This window comes from Mastigoproctus giganteus, chromosome 2, assembly GCF_048544385.1.
Source record: "Mastigoproctus giganteus isolate SK-2022 chromosome 2, ASM4854438v1, whole genome shotgun sequence".
Lineage (NCBI taxonomy): Eukaryota > Metazoa > Arthropoda > Arachnida > Uropygi > Thelyphonidae > Mastigoproctus > Mastigoproctus giganteus.
In genome coordinates this window covers 101,069,736-101,087,036 of record NC_143576.1, presented here as the reverse complement: position 1 = coordinate 101,087,036, position 17,301 = coordinate 101,069,736, and the positions used below count along the sequence as shown (strand labels likewise).

Sequence of the window (17,301 nt, the reverse complement as noted above, 5' to 3'; positions counted from 1 at the left end):
CTTTCTTCAACAGAAATTTCAAGATGTTTCTCTATTGGAATTCTATGCCTTTCTTGCATTAGATTGCTTTCCACAAATGATAAAATTTGTTAGAAAACATGCCTCAATTTTTGGCAGTACATCTCAGCTATTTTCAAGAATAAAATTCACATATTCTAAAACAAGATCAAGATTGACAAACATGCATTTAGAAAGCAACTTGAGGGTAGCAACAACTATTCCTGCTAACCTTGAAAATTCGGTAAAAGATTCTCAAGTGCAAGTATTTCACTAACAGTAAGTAAATTGGTTACATTTTTTTTCTAATAAAATTTGTTTCTATAATTATACAATTATCATAAATACAATATATATTTTTGGAATTTGATGAATGGCAATTAGATATATGAAAATATTATTGCTTCAACTATATCATTTCTAAATATTTCTTAATTCATAATTTTTATGATTTATTTATAATAAAATAGTTGCAATTTTATTATTTTATGTTACAAGTTACGACTATAGGTAAAAGGTTTGGTGTGACATAAGCACTGAGAAAGCAAAATTGAGAGTAGGAGTGTGTTACAGGCCTAATGACTATAATGAGTATAATAAACAACTGTACAGAGAAATAGTGGGGAAGTAAATCCGAGTGTCTTATAATGGGGGGATTTTAATTTCCTAGATATTGACTGGAATTTGTGGGTTGGTCATTCACACATTAGCAAGGCTTTTGTGGATTTATTGGATGATTGTTTTCTACAGCAGCAGCATGTTCGGGAGGCAACTAGAGGGTATAATATTCTTGATCTGATTATCAGCAGTGATTCTTCATTCATTAAGAATCTGCAGACAAAGGAACCACTAGGTGGCAGTGATCACAGTGTGCTGAAATGGGATGTAATCAAAGAGGTAAATACCATCAGGGTTAAAGGGAAGGGTTTTTGCTTTCTTAAAGGTGACTACGATGGTCTGAGACAGTTTAAATTCTACATAGTGACATAACAACTGATGATCTTACCAACAGCAAATTCAAAAGCATTCAAAGAATTAATCTTGGAAGCAACTAGGCTTTTCATACCAAATAAGAAATATTGTTCAAGGTTTAGGCCTAAATGAATGTCATATGAACTAATTGAGACATGTGGAAAAAAAAAAATGTATGGGATACATATAAATTAGCAGGTGACAGAGAAGCTTATGATAGATATAAGCTGGTCTGCAACCAGGTCACAAAGGAGGTTAGGCAGGCAAAGACAGATTTGAGAAATCTTTGGCAAAGGATGCAAAGAACAACAGCAAAGAGTTCTTTACTTCTGTAAACTCTAGAAGGAAGGGGATGAATCAGATTGGTCCACTTGATATCGATGGTTCAACTGCTGATGATCCTGCTCAGATAGCTAACAAACTAAATGAGTATTTTGCATCTACATTCACACGAGGAGTTATTCAGGAAGGGAAATGCTAGAGGTCAATAAAACCCTGGCTACATGATTTTGTAATAACTGAGAGCAAAGAGGAGGAGAAATTACTGAAGATAAACATAAGAAAGGCAACTGGGATAGGATCTATCCAGTTATATTAAAGGAGGCAGCAAAGGAAGTAAGCAAAACATTAGCCATAATTATGAGAGCTTCCTTGAACTCAGGGGAGGTACCCATGGACTGGAGATATGCAAATGTGACCCTAATTCACAAAGGGTGGCACAAGTAATTACAGACCTGTCGGTTTAACTTCTATTCTAGGGAAATTAATGGAGGCTGGTTAAAGAAGCAGCACTGCAGGTTCATCTAGACAAGACTTCAGTTATAGCTCGGACGCAGCATGGGTTTGTTAAGGGAAAGTCTTGTCTGACCAATTTGACTGGATATAATGATGTGGTCACAAAATAACTGGATGCAAAGAATAATTTTGATATCATATATTTGGATCTTAGAAAGGCTTTTGATACTGTTGCACATGGAAAGCTGCTGCCCAAATAGGAGCAGTGTGGCATTGGAGGAAAACTGCTGCAATGAATAAAGGGATGGTTGAGTGGAAGAAGACAGAGAGTGGTAATCAATGGACACTACTCTTCAGGGCCTAATGTTATTAGTAGAGTTACCCAGTATTCAGTTTTGAGCCCATTCTGTTTTCTGTATTTATAAATGATACTGATGATGGTATATCAGGCTTAATTTCCAAGTTTGCAGACAATACGAAGGTTAGCAGGGTTGATAATGACATTAAAGACAGTACGCTGCTGCAACAGGATCTAGAAAGGTTGAGCAGTTGGGCTGAGAGGTGGCAACTGAAGTTTAACATTGACAAATGTAAAGTACTGCATATGGGAAGCAGTAACCCCAGAGTAACATATCAACTGTGTGGTACTACACTGACAGTGGTAGAGAATAAAAAGGACCTGGGGGTAATTATGCAGGAAGATATGAAGTTTTCTAAGCAGTGCAGATGGTCTGCAAGAGTAGCTCATGGTGTCTTGTCAATGTTATACAGGAATTTTTCTAGCAGGGATAAGGAGGTGATTATCCCCTAGTATAAGGCAATGGTCAGGCCACACCTTGAGTACTGTATACAAGTCTGGAAGCCTCATTTTAAGACGGGTGCAGAGCTACTGGAACGAATACAGAGAAGGGGAACAAGATTAATGAATTAAATTTTGCAAATTAAGGTGTCTGAAGACTAGGTAACTGCAAGGTGATCTGATTGAGGTGTATAAAGCCTTGAAAGGTTTGAGCATGCTCAATGCTGATGGGATTTTTCCTCTTGCTCAGAATAACTGCCTGAGATGGCATAAATTCAAATTGAGGAAAGACAGTTGTAGGACAGATGTGTGGTAGTTTGCCTTTATCCAGGGCATAAATTCAAATTGAGGAAAGACAGTTGTAGGACAGATGTGTGGTAGTTTGCCTTTATCCAGGGGGTGGTTGGAACAAACTTCCATCTGTCATTGTAGAAGTTGATAGTTTAAATAGATTCAAGGCAGAACTAGACAAACATTTGGAGCAAGTGGTGAAATTAGAAGGGTTTTTTTTTTTTTTTTTTTTTTTTTTGGCTGATGCTATATAAGCTTGCTTTCTTGCATTATGTGCCTTTACTAATGCTAATGCTAAATTTGCCATTCTTCTAATAATGTGGCCAGAATCAGGATGGACTTAGTCTTGTATGGCCCGCTGAACAAAAAAGGTTGTCCATGCCTGCTTTATAAGTCTATACATATAATGTCAAGATTGTTTCTTGTATCCAACCATAGGCACACCAATGTGATGGGCTAAGGTGCTTAAGCCCTCCCCTCGAGAACATTTTGCTTTCTATTAAAAAAAATTAAAACTATTGATATTAATGGCCCCCAAACATATGCCCATAACGATAAGTGTATTGTTTGTACAAAAGTATGTTCACAGGTTGATTTACACATTGTGCTGGCTGTGCAAATCACCAAAATAATTCATGGAAAAGAAACCTATACTTCCAACTAAGATCAAATGGCTACAGAATCAAAAGATGATTCTAGAAATTACTCCAGGTGTCAATGGAACTCAACCCAGACTTCTCCAACAAAAAAAAAAAAAAAAAAAAAAATCCCATGTACTCATCTACCATGCATTCTAATAACTGATCTAATTCTTCCTTAAATTTATATTATATAACTGTACTGTCATGTTTTGATGCATGTAAAAGATACTAACGGTAGAATGTATGAGCCCACAAAAAAAAAAAATTTTTAGATTCTCCACAGCATCTGTTTTATGACCATGTCATAATGATTAATCAGGCTTAGGAAGAAGATATCACTTGTGAAGCAAGGTATCTCCTTCCCAAACCCATGCTAAAATTCCTTTTTGAATCCATTCTTATCAAGGTGATCCTGTATTATGTCCTTCATCAGACTCCATATTTCTGGCTACAAAAGAAGTCAAACTTACTGGCATATAGTTGCCATCAGCTATTTGGTTTCCCTCCTTTTGAATTTGGGAGGCAAAAATTTTCACTGAGCCAGAGAGTGACTGGTTGTTGAACAACTTTCAACCTGGCATGGTGAAAGAAGGTAATCTCAATAAATTAAGGAAGAATTAGACAGATTATTACAGAGAATAGCGATACAAGGTAGGTAGGTTGTGGTTTTTTTTTTTTTTTTTTTTGTTGGTGCTATACAAGCTGACTTCCTTGCATCATTTGCCACTACTAATACCAATACCAGAATGAATCATACAGGAATCTAACTGTGATCCCATTAACATTCCAAATAGCCAGATGTGCTCACATGCCACCTTTTTTTTATAACTATATGTACCTCTGGGGACTTACTCTCAGATCGTCCTCGGGTACTTTTCTAGCAGACACTTTTCATAGATAATTTTATTATTTATTATTCATTAATCATTTACTATACATTAATATTATCATTTATATTATAGCAATCTGTGTCATCTGCACTGTTTCCGTCTTTGAATGTGCTTTCTGTTCTAAAAATCATCCAACGTACTTATTCAAACTCCTGTACCACTTCAGCTGGATTTTTCATAATGCTATCACACTGATCCAAATGCATACATCACCTAGTTTCTTTACTATGTCCATCTGTATGTAACAATTCAACTCTAAGTGAAGAGACTTAAATTTTATATTTGGTTTTTTAATGATGGTTTGCTGACCCATCCCAAATTTATTAAAATTAGATAAATAGAAAATTGCTTCCCTGGGTAACTCTGGGTTTTAATGTAGTCCAAAGCTAACTCTATAGTATACAACTCTGCTGTGTGTATACAGTCAGTCCTCGTATAGCACGATAGTTGTGTTCCTAGAAACCCTCGTGCAATATAAACAACAGGTCCTATGGGAAAAATAGGGTTAGGTGCCGGCCACCCAAGATTGATCACACAAACCAAAACATTACCAAACACAATAAATAATCGTAATAAAATATATAAGTATTTTATTACGACTATTACGTAATAAAATATTGCTAATGCTTTTGCTTCTATCGTAAGCAAACTTGTTTTTTATTTGATTTTCTATCCAAACAGATGACAGCCATTCCATCTCTTCCAATTCTTTGTGTCTTAATCTAATGGATTTTAATTACACTTTGAGTTATTCCTGCTATCAAAGTTGTTTTTATTTTCTCTGCATTCTTTGTAATTCTCGGCGTTGCCTCATTTAGGTGTATAGCACATGCAATATCACATGGTCTTTCATTTCGCTCAAAGCGTTTTACAATTTCATATTTTTTCTCTATCGACAGAGGTGGACTGGCCATAAGCCTTACCGGGGAAACCCCAGTGGGCCGGAGGCCGATGTGATTTTGGCCATAAACACTAGTATAAGGCCACTACAAATTTTCCCGGGTAAGGATTTTTGACCCAGTCTGCCTCTGTTTATCGATATCGCTTTTCTTTTTCTCTCTGAATCTGCAGTGTCTTCACCAGGACACTTCCTTTTCACACCATTTTACTCATTTTTAGGGAATAAAGCACAATTACAAAATGAGGAGGCATGCTTGATACACATAAACAAAGCTGCGCGCACGTGTAGCAACTGAATAAACAACACCGTAAAGGATACACTATTAACACTTCACATTTTACTAAAGCACATTTCTAGGGGTTACTACCATAAAACAATAAAAACAATTTCCGGTTGCGTTTCTGCTAGTGGAATCTGTTATAAACTGGTAGTAAACTCGATTTAATTGCATTTGCGATTATACCGATTGCTGGAATTGTTTTGGTTTTTACGTTATTATGGTGAAATGTGTTTCCCCTTCACTGATATAAAACACAAATACATTTTCAGAATTTTCTCTTCATTCCTATCATGTTGCGTTCGGTTGGGGTGATTCCGCGTTTGAACTGCCATTTCTTGTAAACACAAAGGCGAATTTGGTTCGTGTTATAGAAGATATCATTCCCCTATTTATAAATCATGTATGATCTAATTCGTGTAGTGTAAACACGTGTTATACGAGGACTGACTGTACTGAATTTGTTGGGAATCTTCTAGCACATACTTCTGGGAAAGTGGAAGCAGACTCAACAGATGATTCTGACTTTGAGTCATCAGTGAAGACAGACAACAATCAGAGTATTTGGCTTGATGAGGAATGTAAAGTTGCAGGCAGACAGAAAGTGGAACTTGAGAATGCCAGGACGGAGGAGGTAGCCTTGGTGAGTGGGCAACACTGTCTACTGTAATGTTAAGATCTCTGAGCAGCTCTTGGACACAACACCCTTTGGTGTTGTGTCCAAGAGCTGGTCTCACAGGAATTTCAGTTTAAAGGTATACCGTAAAGACATATGCCTAAGTAACAAAGGTGGTTCAGTTGTTTCAACATATAAGCTCTGAACAGAAAATGTTTGGTAGGCTCCAGAAGCAATACAGATGGCCTGATGGTGGACTGGATCTAGCCACTGCAAAACTCTATTTCTAGCTGAGGCATATAACTGGATTCCATAACTAGTTTAGTGCACAATAGATTCAATGAAGAGTGCAACAATTTGCACATCAGTCGTTTGATGAGATGGTACATAGGAGGTTCAGGCCTCACCCACACTTTGACCACATATGACAGATGTGTTAGAAGGGTGTCAACTTTTTATCAAATATAAGCCCCAGGAATTTTATCTCATGTGTTACTGGGATAACAATTTGTCTAAAGGTCAGTTCTGGTTCAGGGTGAAGGTTCTGTTTTCAACAAAAATGTATGCAGTTTTCTGAGAAGAGAACCTGAAACCATTAACCACTAGCCAGAAGTTGCGGCAGTCAATGGCCTGCTGCAACTGTTTTTCAATGACCCTCATATTGTATGACTGCATAAATATATCAAAGCAATCGATGAAGAGGGCAATGTTCACAGTTAGGGGAATTTATTATATAACAGAAATGCACAGAGTACTGATAGTATGAATAATATAGTATGATATTAATTTACAAACAGAGTACTGATGAAATATTACCTGTGGTCTCATCAACCCTACAACTCAAGGTTAATAATATACTGTGGAAAAACTCAATCAATTCCTTGTATTTAATAACTAAGATCACTAAGTTTCATTGTGACAGCTATTAATGCATGTTTAATACAGGATTGTCAAGCAGCTGATGAGCTGCTTGACAATACTATATGACTAGTTGTAATGGTGTCAAAAAGGAAGAGATTAACCATACTTTTTTCCATCTGTAACCACATTGGGCATTTTCTATCTCTCTTTGGTCTCAGCTCTTCTAAAGTGATATCAAACTAGTCGCTAGCTTATGAAATTTTGCTATGACTAACCACAGGGCCAATCAGAAGCCAATTTGAATAAATTAATTTAAACAGCACTGATGAAGGCAAATAGCATGAAAAATATCAGTGATAAAGGATACTAAAAATCAACCAATTGCACAATATTGTGATCAATATTTAGAGCAAAAATAGCACTGAGTCCCATCTCATCACCAGGCCATAAGACAAATGGTTATTCATTTATCTAATCACTAATCTCAGTTTACATGTTTTAATTTGTAATATGCTGTGTCAATATGCACCTGCTTCTATATTTTCTTTTTTTTTTAAATTAATTATTACTTATTGTTTGCTCTCAACTTATATATATATATATTTCCAGTGCTTTTTTTGTAAAAAAATACTCATTCTTTACTATCATGAAAAATCGAAAATTAAAAAGATATGAAAAGTAGTGTAAAAAAATTTTTTTTCTTGATATTGTTACTTTAGTAATAATGATTTTGGAATAAGAACAACAAATTTAGTATATTAACACAGTTCATTAAGCATAAATTTATTCAAGTATATAAAAAAAATAAGTAAAATGTGATTAAAATAAGTAAATAAATCGGTCAACTACTGAGTTTTTTTTTTTTTTTAGGAGCATTAGCAACTAAGGCCATATTGCTCCGGGATATGCGGTGGTCATTCCCTGACCTTTCCGCATCCTCCGTATTTGATGGTGACGGGCTCGAACCTCGGTCTAATCAAGAAGCGTGTGCTACGCACTGCTGCTCCTTCCCACCTGGCTACTGAGGCGCCTAACTACTGAGTGCCAGGCACTCAGGATGAAGGTCCGTAGTCACGAATAGTAGTTAGTGTAGTATCTCAAATAGAGAGCTTTATGGTAACTGAAAAAAGTTTCTAGTACTCCAGCTTGGCTTAAAACTGAGGAAACTCTATTTGTCTTTCCAGTTGTTGTGAATGGCAAGGGTAGGAGAAGCAACTCTGACTTCTTCCTGGAGAAGTGATTAAAGTCTTGGTGGGGGGAGAGGCAACTGGCAGGTGAGGGCCATGCAAGACTACAAGCAGGTGCCTCCCACTACCGCCGCCTTAACACTGGCTCTCTGAGTACTTCCTTGTTGGGACAACTCCAAATTTGAAAACTGTTAAAAAGTAGTTCTCATCACAAAATTTATAAATGACCTTTATAGAATTATTAAATAACTATTTAGCAATCTTTTCGTCACCAAAAGGAGAATTACTTAGTAAAAACAAGTGCACTATTGAAGTGCAATAAAAAATTGTTTTTTTAATTTTAACACAAAAAGTAAATGATAGATTTCAATTGGAATAGTTTTCCCTTGAAAAGCAACGAATAACGCATAGCTAATGTGATTTTTAAATTTTTAGCTCCATTAGTGACAGAAATGTGGTGGGGGGAACCCAAAATTACATTTTCCTGTCTGGTGCCGCCATTTTTAATTTTAAAAATGTTTTAAACCTATTCGTTGGGCTCTTTCCAACGGTGTATAATAAGCTATAGGTTGTCAAAAAGATTTTACCCCCTCCCCCATTTCTTAAACAAATTTTTGTCAACAACAATCAATATGGCATATGTTGGCTCACATTATGTACAAACCCATGCAAAATTTCAAGTCAACAGATTGAGTGGTTCGAGAGATACTGCTGTGACAGACGGACGACTGAGTGACATTTATTTTTACTTATTATTTTTAGGGTCCGTCGTTAGACTACGGACCCTAAAAATAATAAGTAAAAATAAATAACATAAGTAAAAATAATTTCATAATAAAGCTTTTGTAGAATATTCCAAATTTTTATTAAGTTCTCATCCAACACCCTTGCTGACTTTTTTTCTTCCTCTTTGTGTGTCTCTTGCTAAGTGACATTTCCAAAGCAGCCACAAATCAACAAATTTTGCTGGATCGAAACGGGTCAATGGTGGGCCTACAATTTTTAAGAAACAGCTTTGTCATCAACGAAGCTCTGGTTGGGCTGGCAATCAGATTCATTTGTGAAAATCGTCATTCACATTCACTCGATGAAATTTGTATCGCACTCAGAGCGTCCATCAAATGCTTCAATTCTTCCGAAACCACCTTTTCAATTAGGTATTCCCGAATCCACGAATTGTATCTCTTTCATTTAACTGTAACCTAATTGACAATTTTCTAACTTCATTTTCACCAAATGCCAACAATTCATGTTTAGAAGGTTTAATACCTTCGTTGTCCTCGTTTTCCTTCTCTCATCATTGGTATTGTCACTAGTTTTTAAATTTGAATTTTTTTCTTTTCTTTTTTTGAAACTGTCATTCCGATATTCAGGTACTGTGCCATGTAAACAGAGATAGGGAAAATTTACGGAAAAATGTGGATAACGCACTTCCGCGAAACAACAGATGATTATTTGTCGATGTAAAAGAAAATCAGGCTCTCCTAATTCTCGAATGGGGCACTTACAGTTGATTCACAGCGGTGTCCAACCTACAGACCGCCCGGAAAGTGAACTAAAACAGCATTTTAATTTTTGTTAATTATCAAAAAAAATTTCTCATTAAATGTTTTGTTCAGTAAATGTAATTGTGTATTGTACTTAATAAAATTTTCAAATATTTTCAATATTACTTTTACATGCAACAAGATATGAAAAATGTAACACACTAAAGAAATCTAACTTTGAATTTTTTTTTTAATATGGCCCCTGTACAGGAAAAGGTTGGACACCATTGCACTAGAAGGTGGGCCAAAGCCCATTGGGAATACACCTTGAACTGCTCACTCTTGACCAGTGCGACTTCACCGTATGTGGGACAGGTAGTCGGATAGGTTTTACCAGGTACCACTAAGTTGTACAATGGTAATCCCTTTAGATCTCTTAATTCACGCAGCAGCACTAATTGCCTGAAGGCGAGAAATGCAAACAGTGCATACCGAGTTAATTCTCTCCTAATCCGTTCGCTATATGAAAATTTTCTTCGCTCAATGGAAAGTATTTTAAATGAATTACTTCCAAAGGGAATTCAAAATAATTCGCTATAAAGGACTTCGTTAAACAGAGGCCCGACTAAGTAATTTAGAATTATAAAAATGGTTATACAGTTTTATACAGAAAATATCTTAACAATAGACAGAGAAAAATGCAAATTTAGTTAAATAATTTTTAACTTATTTGAATAATAGGTAAACATGTAAAAAAAATTTATGGAATATTATAAATTTCAAAGTGCACTGCATCCAAATGTTACTGTTAATAAAGGTGCCGGTACGTCGTACCGTTGCGTACCGTCCCAAAAAAAGCACTGTATATTTCTAAATTCAAAGTACATTTATTCCAAAGAAATTTATATTGCTTTCATAATCCTTCTTTTGATCTGGTTCTTATCCTTTTTGTATTCTATTTCATCTTGGGGGGGTTTTTTTGTTTTTTTTTTTTTAAATCCACTTCATATAAGTTTTGTTTTTATTTTCTGCTAATCTTGATACTGTTATCTCATATTTTCAAACTTTTTCTTCTCTTTTTAATTTTTATTGCCCTTAAACTTCCATTAGTAACATATTTTAACACTAATTGCATAGTAATCCATTTATTCTCTATATCTTTACTCTCTTTTGATATTTTAAACAACTCTTTTACTCTTTACTCACAGAGTCAACTGATAATGTCATTATTTGGAAACTGATATTTTATATTTAAGTTGTAGTTCAGGGAGCCATCTAGCTTTAATTTCCTTAACTCTTTTGATGAAAACCTTAATTTGGCATATTACTGGTCAGAATCTATATTAATATTCTGTACACTCATGCATTTAATATAAGGTGTTTTTTTTATTCATTGAACCATTATAGTTACATAAGTTTTTTCTAATCCTTTTGGCTCAGAAGTGAAAATTTAACAGATTCTAGATATATTTTTGGAATTGCACCATTTTAACCATTTCTCTGTTAGTTAAAGTACTCTGTATAGTATAAATATAATAATTACTTAATAAAGAGAATAAATAATTCTCTATTAAAGCACAGAGAAATTTTTGCATAGAGTCTAGTTTATATAATGTATCAGCAAAAAATTCCATTTTGAATTTAGTTAAGCAGTGTGTAAAAAGGAATTATGTTCTCAATCGACCAAAAGAATATTCTGCACACCTAAACTAATAAGCATTTCTGATACAGTGGATGAAGCTAGACAAACATTATTAAGGAGGCTTAACAAAAACTTGCAATGGCTCTCAAAAAACATGAACAATAGCTGTGCTATCTTATAGTGCTATACATTTACAGTATCTACTGCTTTAATTTTTGTAAATAAAGTCCCCCCCACCATATATTCTATAAAGAACAGCACTTTAATCAAGAATATAAATTAGGGCACTTGCTAGTAGTTTATCATGTATATTGCACACAGCCAAAGTAGCTTATGCATCATCAAACCCCCATATTGCACACAGAAACTTCACTGTCATTAATTTATCTAAAAAAAAAAATTTAATATTATCTAATGCACACTGTTCATACCTATCTTCTGAATAAAAAAAAATAATAATAAATAAATAAATAAAAAAGGAATTAAAAAACACTGAAAGATTAGACTTACCTCCTTACCTTTGGGTCCAGTTGTTCCTTCTGAACCAGGTATACCCTGAAATGGTATATAAAATGTTAACACTAAAAGAAAGAATTATAAAAAATAGTTGTAAAACTAATGACTATATTATACAGTACAAGACTTCAATTTTCAATCTTCTATCTTTTTCTGTTGTTAATTTACATAATACAGATTACTGGTAACACATGAAATATTATCAAGTGAATGTTGCTTAGAATTATTTCTAATTAAGAAAATAAATTCTTTCATTTCAAAATCAAAAATACAGTACTTAACTCACCCTTGGTTACCACATGACAGCATGACCATATAAACTCAGTCACAAGAATGTCTTTCTCAGAAGTTAGATGATAAATGACTCTCTCTCCAAGCATTCTTGCATTTTCTGCACAACTTATTGTTTCACCTAAAGAGGACAAATAATTTTTGAGCAAACATTCTTGATGCATTAAATAAATACATACTATCATGTGGTAGTGACAAGGTGAGTTAATTAACTATTTTATTCCAGATCGAGGTCATATGAATATAAGAAAATTATGAAAAAATTAATGATCCAACAATCATAGAAATTATAATTTAGAATAAATTACTAAGAGCATATAATCAGCATGACATTACTAATATTATTGGTAATATTAGTAATGTCATGCTGAAAAAAAAGACAACTGTTACAAAAAAGCAAACTTTCTCACAACTACTTATGTAACAAGTGATGTCTGTGTTCCTGTCACTGTAAAGAAGGCTGCTCATGAAAGTTGCTATACCAATGTTGTTTACAATTTAAAACAGGGAAGCTTATGAGAAGGTCACATGAATATCACTTGCTATTCATGAGCAATCAAAAACCTGTTCCAAGTTAGAGAAATCAAGAGCTTCTCAATCCTCTGGTCCTTACTTGAAATAATTATTTTCTGTTCCAGGAAAATTAATGGAGGCACTGGTTAAAGAAGCACTGCAGGATCATCTAGACAAGACTTCGGTTATAGCTCGGACACAGCATGGTTTTGTTAAGGGGAAGTCTAGCCTGACCAATTTTATTGGATACTATGATGCAGTCACAAAAGAACTGGATGCAGGGAATAACTTTGATATTATATACAATCCATTCCGGTTATTTGGAACACATCAAGACTAGTGTATTTTGGCCCGATTAAGTGGCTTCCCCAATTATCCGAAGTTTCACGTAAATAGTTAAAAATACAATGTACCCCCCCTTTACAATTGGTTCACTGTATAATCAAATCACGTTACGACGAACTCAACATAATAAAGAACCGTTCGCTATACGATGTGCAGTAAGCGCTGGTCATTGTGATCACGTTTGTGAATTGAATTTTAATTCTATTAAACAGCAATTCTAATTATCCACAGGCTATAAAAGCAAAGATATATTAAGCACAAATTTACCCTTTATTACCTTACCAATTAAAAAATTAAATGATACGTGAAAATCGGAAGAATATACGTGATAATCGGAATAATTAATATGTACTGTAATTATGTACATACTAACTAAACTAGTTGACATTTCTGTTTACTGACATTTGTGTGTGGGGAGAAGGGGTTAAACTTTAACACAGTAAAAAGATAAGCAATCAATAACAAAGAACACAGCACACATAAATTGCAAGTAACACAATACACACAAGTGAGAACCAAGTAACGAGTTACAAAGCTTAAAAAATAGGAATGAAGAGAAAATCTGAAAATTAATTTTTTTATATGATTGAAGATTTCATGGAAGTGTAAACACATTTCACCATAACAACCCACAGAATTCCAGCTGTCAGTATTATCGCAAATTCAGTAAGATCGAGTTTACTGTCCGTTTATGATAGATTTCACTAACAGAAAAGCTCAATAAACATGTGACTGCTAATTGTTTTTATTGTTTTATGGTTGTGACCTCCAGAATTTTGACCGAACCATGTGGTACCATTGGAGACAATCGTAGGGTAATCTCCAGTGCTGTGGTCTCCTGCCCCGATTAAACGGCATGCTGTCCCAATTAAGCGAAGTAAACCCTGGCTATTTTCTCAATTAGGTTCTGTTTTTTAAAATTTGTCCCAAATAACCGGAATCTACTGTATTTGGATCTTAGAAAGGCTTTTGATACTGTTGCACATGGAAGACTGCTGCACAAATTGGAGCAGTGTGGCATTGGAGGAAAATTGCTGCTATGGATAAAGGAATGGTTGAGAGGGAGAAGACAGAGAGTGGTAATCAATGGACACTGCTCTTCGTGGACTTATGTTATTAGTGGAGTCCCTCAGGGTTCAGTGTTGGGTCCATTGTTGTTTTCTGTATTTATAAATGATATTGATGATGGTATACCAAACTTAATGTCCAAGTTTGCAGACGATACAAAGGTTGGCAGCTTTGTTAAGGACACTACTGACAGTATGCTGCTGCAACAAGATCTGGAAAAGTTGAGCAGATGGGCTGAGAGGTGGCAAATGAAGTTTAACATTGACAAATGTAAAGTACTACATAGGGGAAACAGTAATCCCAGAGTAACGTATCAACTCTGTGGTACTACACTGACACTGGTAGAGAATGAAAAGGACCCGGGGGGTAATTGTGCAGGCAGATCTGAACTTTTCTGAGTAGTGCAGATGGGCTGCAAGAGTAGCTCATGGTGACAAGAGCAGCTCTTGTCAATGATATACAGGAATTTTTCTAGAAGGATAAGGAGGTGATTATTCCCTTGTATAAGGCAATGGTCAGGCCGCACCTTGAGTACTGTATCCAGGTCTGGAGGCCTCATTTCAAGAAGGATGTAGAGCTGCTGGAACGAGCACAGAGAAGGGCAACAAGATTAGTGAATGGAACAAAGGGTTGCTCTTACGAAGAAAGGCTTAAGTTTTGCAAATTACAGTGTCTGGAGACTAGGCACCGGCGAGGTGATTTGATAGAGGTGTATAAAGCCTTGAATGGTTTGAGCAAGCTCAATGCTGATGGGATTCTTCCTCTTGCTCAGAATAATCACCTGAAAGGGCATAAATTCAAATTGAGGAAAGACAGATGTAGGATAGATGTGCAGAAATTTGCCTTTAGCCAGCAGGTAGTTGGTTGATGGAACAGACTTCCATCCCTTGTTGTAAAAGTTGATAGCCTAAATAAATTTAAGGCTCAGCTGGACAGGTATTTCGAATGAACGGATGGGGTTTTTTTTTTTTTTTTTTGGCTGATCCTGCATAAACTTGCTTTCTTGCATCATATGCCTCTACTAATGGTAATGCTAATTAGGATAACACAGTGCATAACAACACTAAATTTTTACATTGCCATGTTTGTACTTTTGTAAACAATATTAATACAGCAACTTTCCGCCATTAATATTATTTGACCAGGAGGGGAAAAAAATCTGATTATGTGTTTATATACAGACTGGAGCATGCTCCACCTTCAGAATTTGCTTCCATTGTGTGCTACAGTAGAGTTTTTTTTTATTATCATTAATATTATTATTATTTATAGTATTTTCTCTATCATTTGATTATAAGTCAGTATATTAAAAAGTAACAAGCGGATTAATAAACAAATATTATTAATCTAATCTGTTACAAACAAGTAATAATTTGAAAAAGAACTATAATGATGATGAAAAAAATAATAATACATAGCTGAATTATTTATCTTTGATTAGAATTTAAATTTTCAAAAGTTGAAAATTTACTTATTCATTAATGTTTAATACTGTCAGCTGCATATTTCCATTCTCAGAGTGATGGACACAGTCACTCCAAGGATGGAAATATGTAACTACAGTATAACCAAATTGTGTCAAAGTCAGTTGTTTTTGTTCTTTCATATTTTATTTTTCTATTTCACTATTAGGAAATATATTTTTGACCAATGTCTGCATGATTAGCACCAACTCAAAGGAATATTATGTTCCATGATAAATGATGCATATAAATATTCAGCACAAGTGACATTATCACCTTCAATCTCAAATGCTATATCCATTTTTGCATTTCTTTCAATGAAAATTATACTTATGCTTATTTGTTAACAAATATCTGATTACAAGGGTGGTAATCAATGGGTGCTGCTCTTCGTGGACTAATGTTATTAGTGGTGTCCCACAGGGTTCTGTGTTAGGTCCACTGTTGTTTTGTATATTTATCAATGATATTGATGAAGGTATATCAGGCTTAATGTTGAAGTTTGCAGATGATACAAAGGTTGGCAGGGTTGTTAATGACAGTAATGGCAGTGTGCTACTGCAACAGGATCTAGATAATTTGGGCAGATGGGCTAAGAAGTGGCAACTGAACTTTAACCTTGACAAATGCACAGTACTGCATATGGGTAGAAGTAACCCCAGAGAAACGTACCAACCGTGAGGTACTACACTTAAGGTGGTAGAAAATGAAAAAGAACTGGGAGTAATTGTGCAGTCAGATATGAAGTTTTCTGAGCAATGCAGACAGGCTGCTAGGGCAGGTCATGGGGTTTTGTCAATGATATATAGGAGTTTTGCTAGCAGGGAGAAGGAGGTGATTGTCCCTCTGTATAAGGAAATGGTCAGGCCACGCCTTGAGTACTGCGTACAGGTCTGGAGGCCTCATTTTAGGAAGGATGTAGATTTACTTGAGTGTGTACAGAGAAGGGCAACAAGATTGGTGAGGGGAATGAAGGGATCCTCTTACCAAGAGAGGCTTAATTCTGTAAATTGCAGTGGCTGGAGACTAGGCACTTGCACGGTGATCTGATTGAGGTGTATAGGCCTTGAATGGGTTGAGTATGCTGAATTCTGATGGGATCCTTCCACTTGTTCAGATTACGAACCTAAGGGAGCATAAATTCAAATTAAGAAAAGACAGATGTAGAATAGATGTGCGGAAATTTGCCTTTAGCCAGCGGGTGGTTAATTGCTGGAACAAACTTCCATTTGTTGTTGTGGAAGTTGATAGGTTAAATAAATTTAAGGAGGAACTGGACAGGCATTTGGAGGGAATGGTGTGATTTTTTTGGCTGATGCTGCATAAGCTCATACACTTGCTTTCTTGCATCACATGCCACTACTACTACTACTACTACTACAATGTGTTGATTATGAATAATCTATATACAGTATACAAAGAAAATGTATTACCACTTCAAGATTTTACAGTACATGTAAAATCTTACAATACTTGCATATATCTTCTGAAATCTCACATTGTATTTTCTTTGGCATATTACTGAAGAATATTGCTAATTAGCTTTGTACTACATAAAGTAAATACAGAAAATAAGGTGTTTTCATGAATTACACATATTTTATATGATTCTGATTAGCACAACTAACCCAATGCACAATTTGTTTACTAGCCAATGTTAGCAATTTATTAAATAAACAGAAAAAAAATTTCCGGTTATTTAATTTTCATAAATAAATAAAAAATTTTCAAATTTAAAAATAAACAGAAATTTTCAGATTTTTATATTTTAAATAATGACTTTAACAGAAGGGCTATAGTAGGTCGCTT

At 35.0% G+C, this 17,301-nt stretch overlaps 1 protein-coding gene across 1 annotated transcript in view; it reads right to left on the bottom strand.

Moving 5' to 3' along the window:
* The window catches only part of LOC150089465 (uncharacterized), a 1,372,165-nt gene that overhangs the window by 922,887 nt on the left and 431,977 nt on the right, over window positions 1-17,301 (bottom strand). The window contains exon 18 of the mRNA XM_090389992.1: window positions 11,807-11,851. Within this exon, the coding sequence (XP_090246118.1) occupies window positions 11,807-11,851 (45 nt within the window). The remainder of the gene's footprint in view (window positions 1-11,806; window positions 11,852-17,301) is intronic.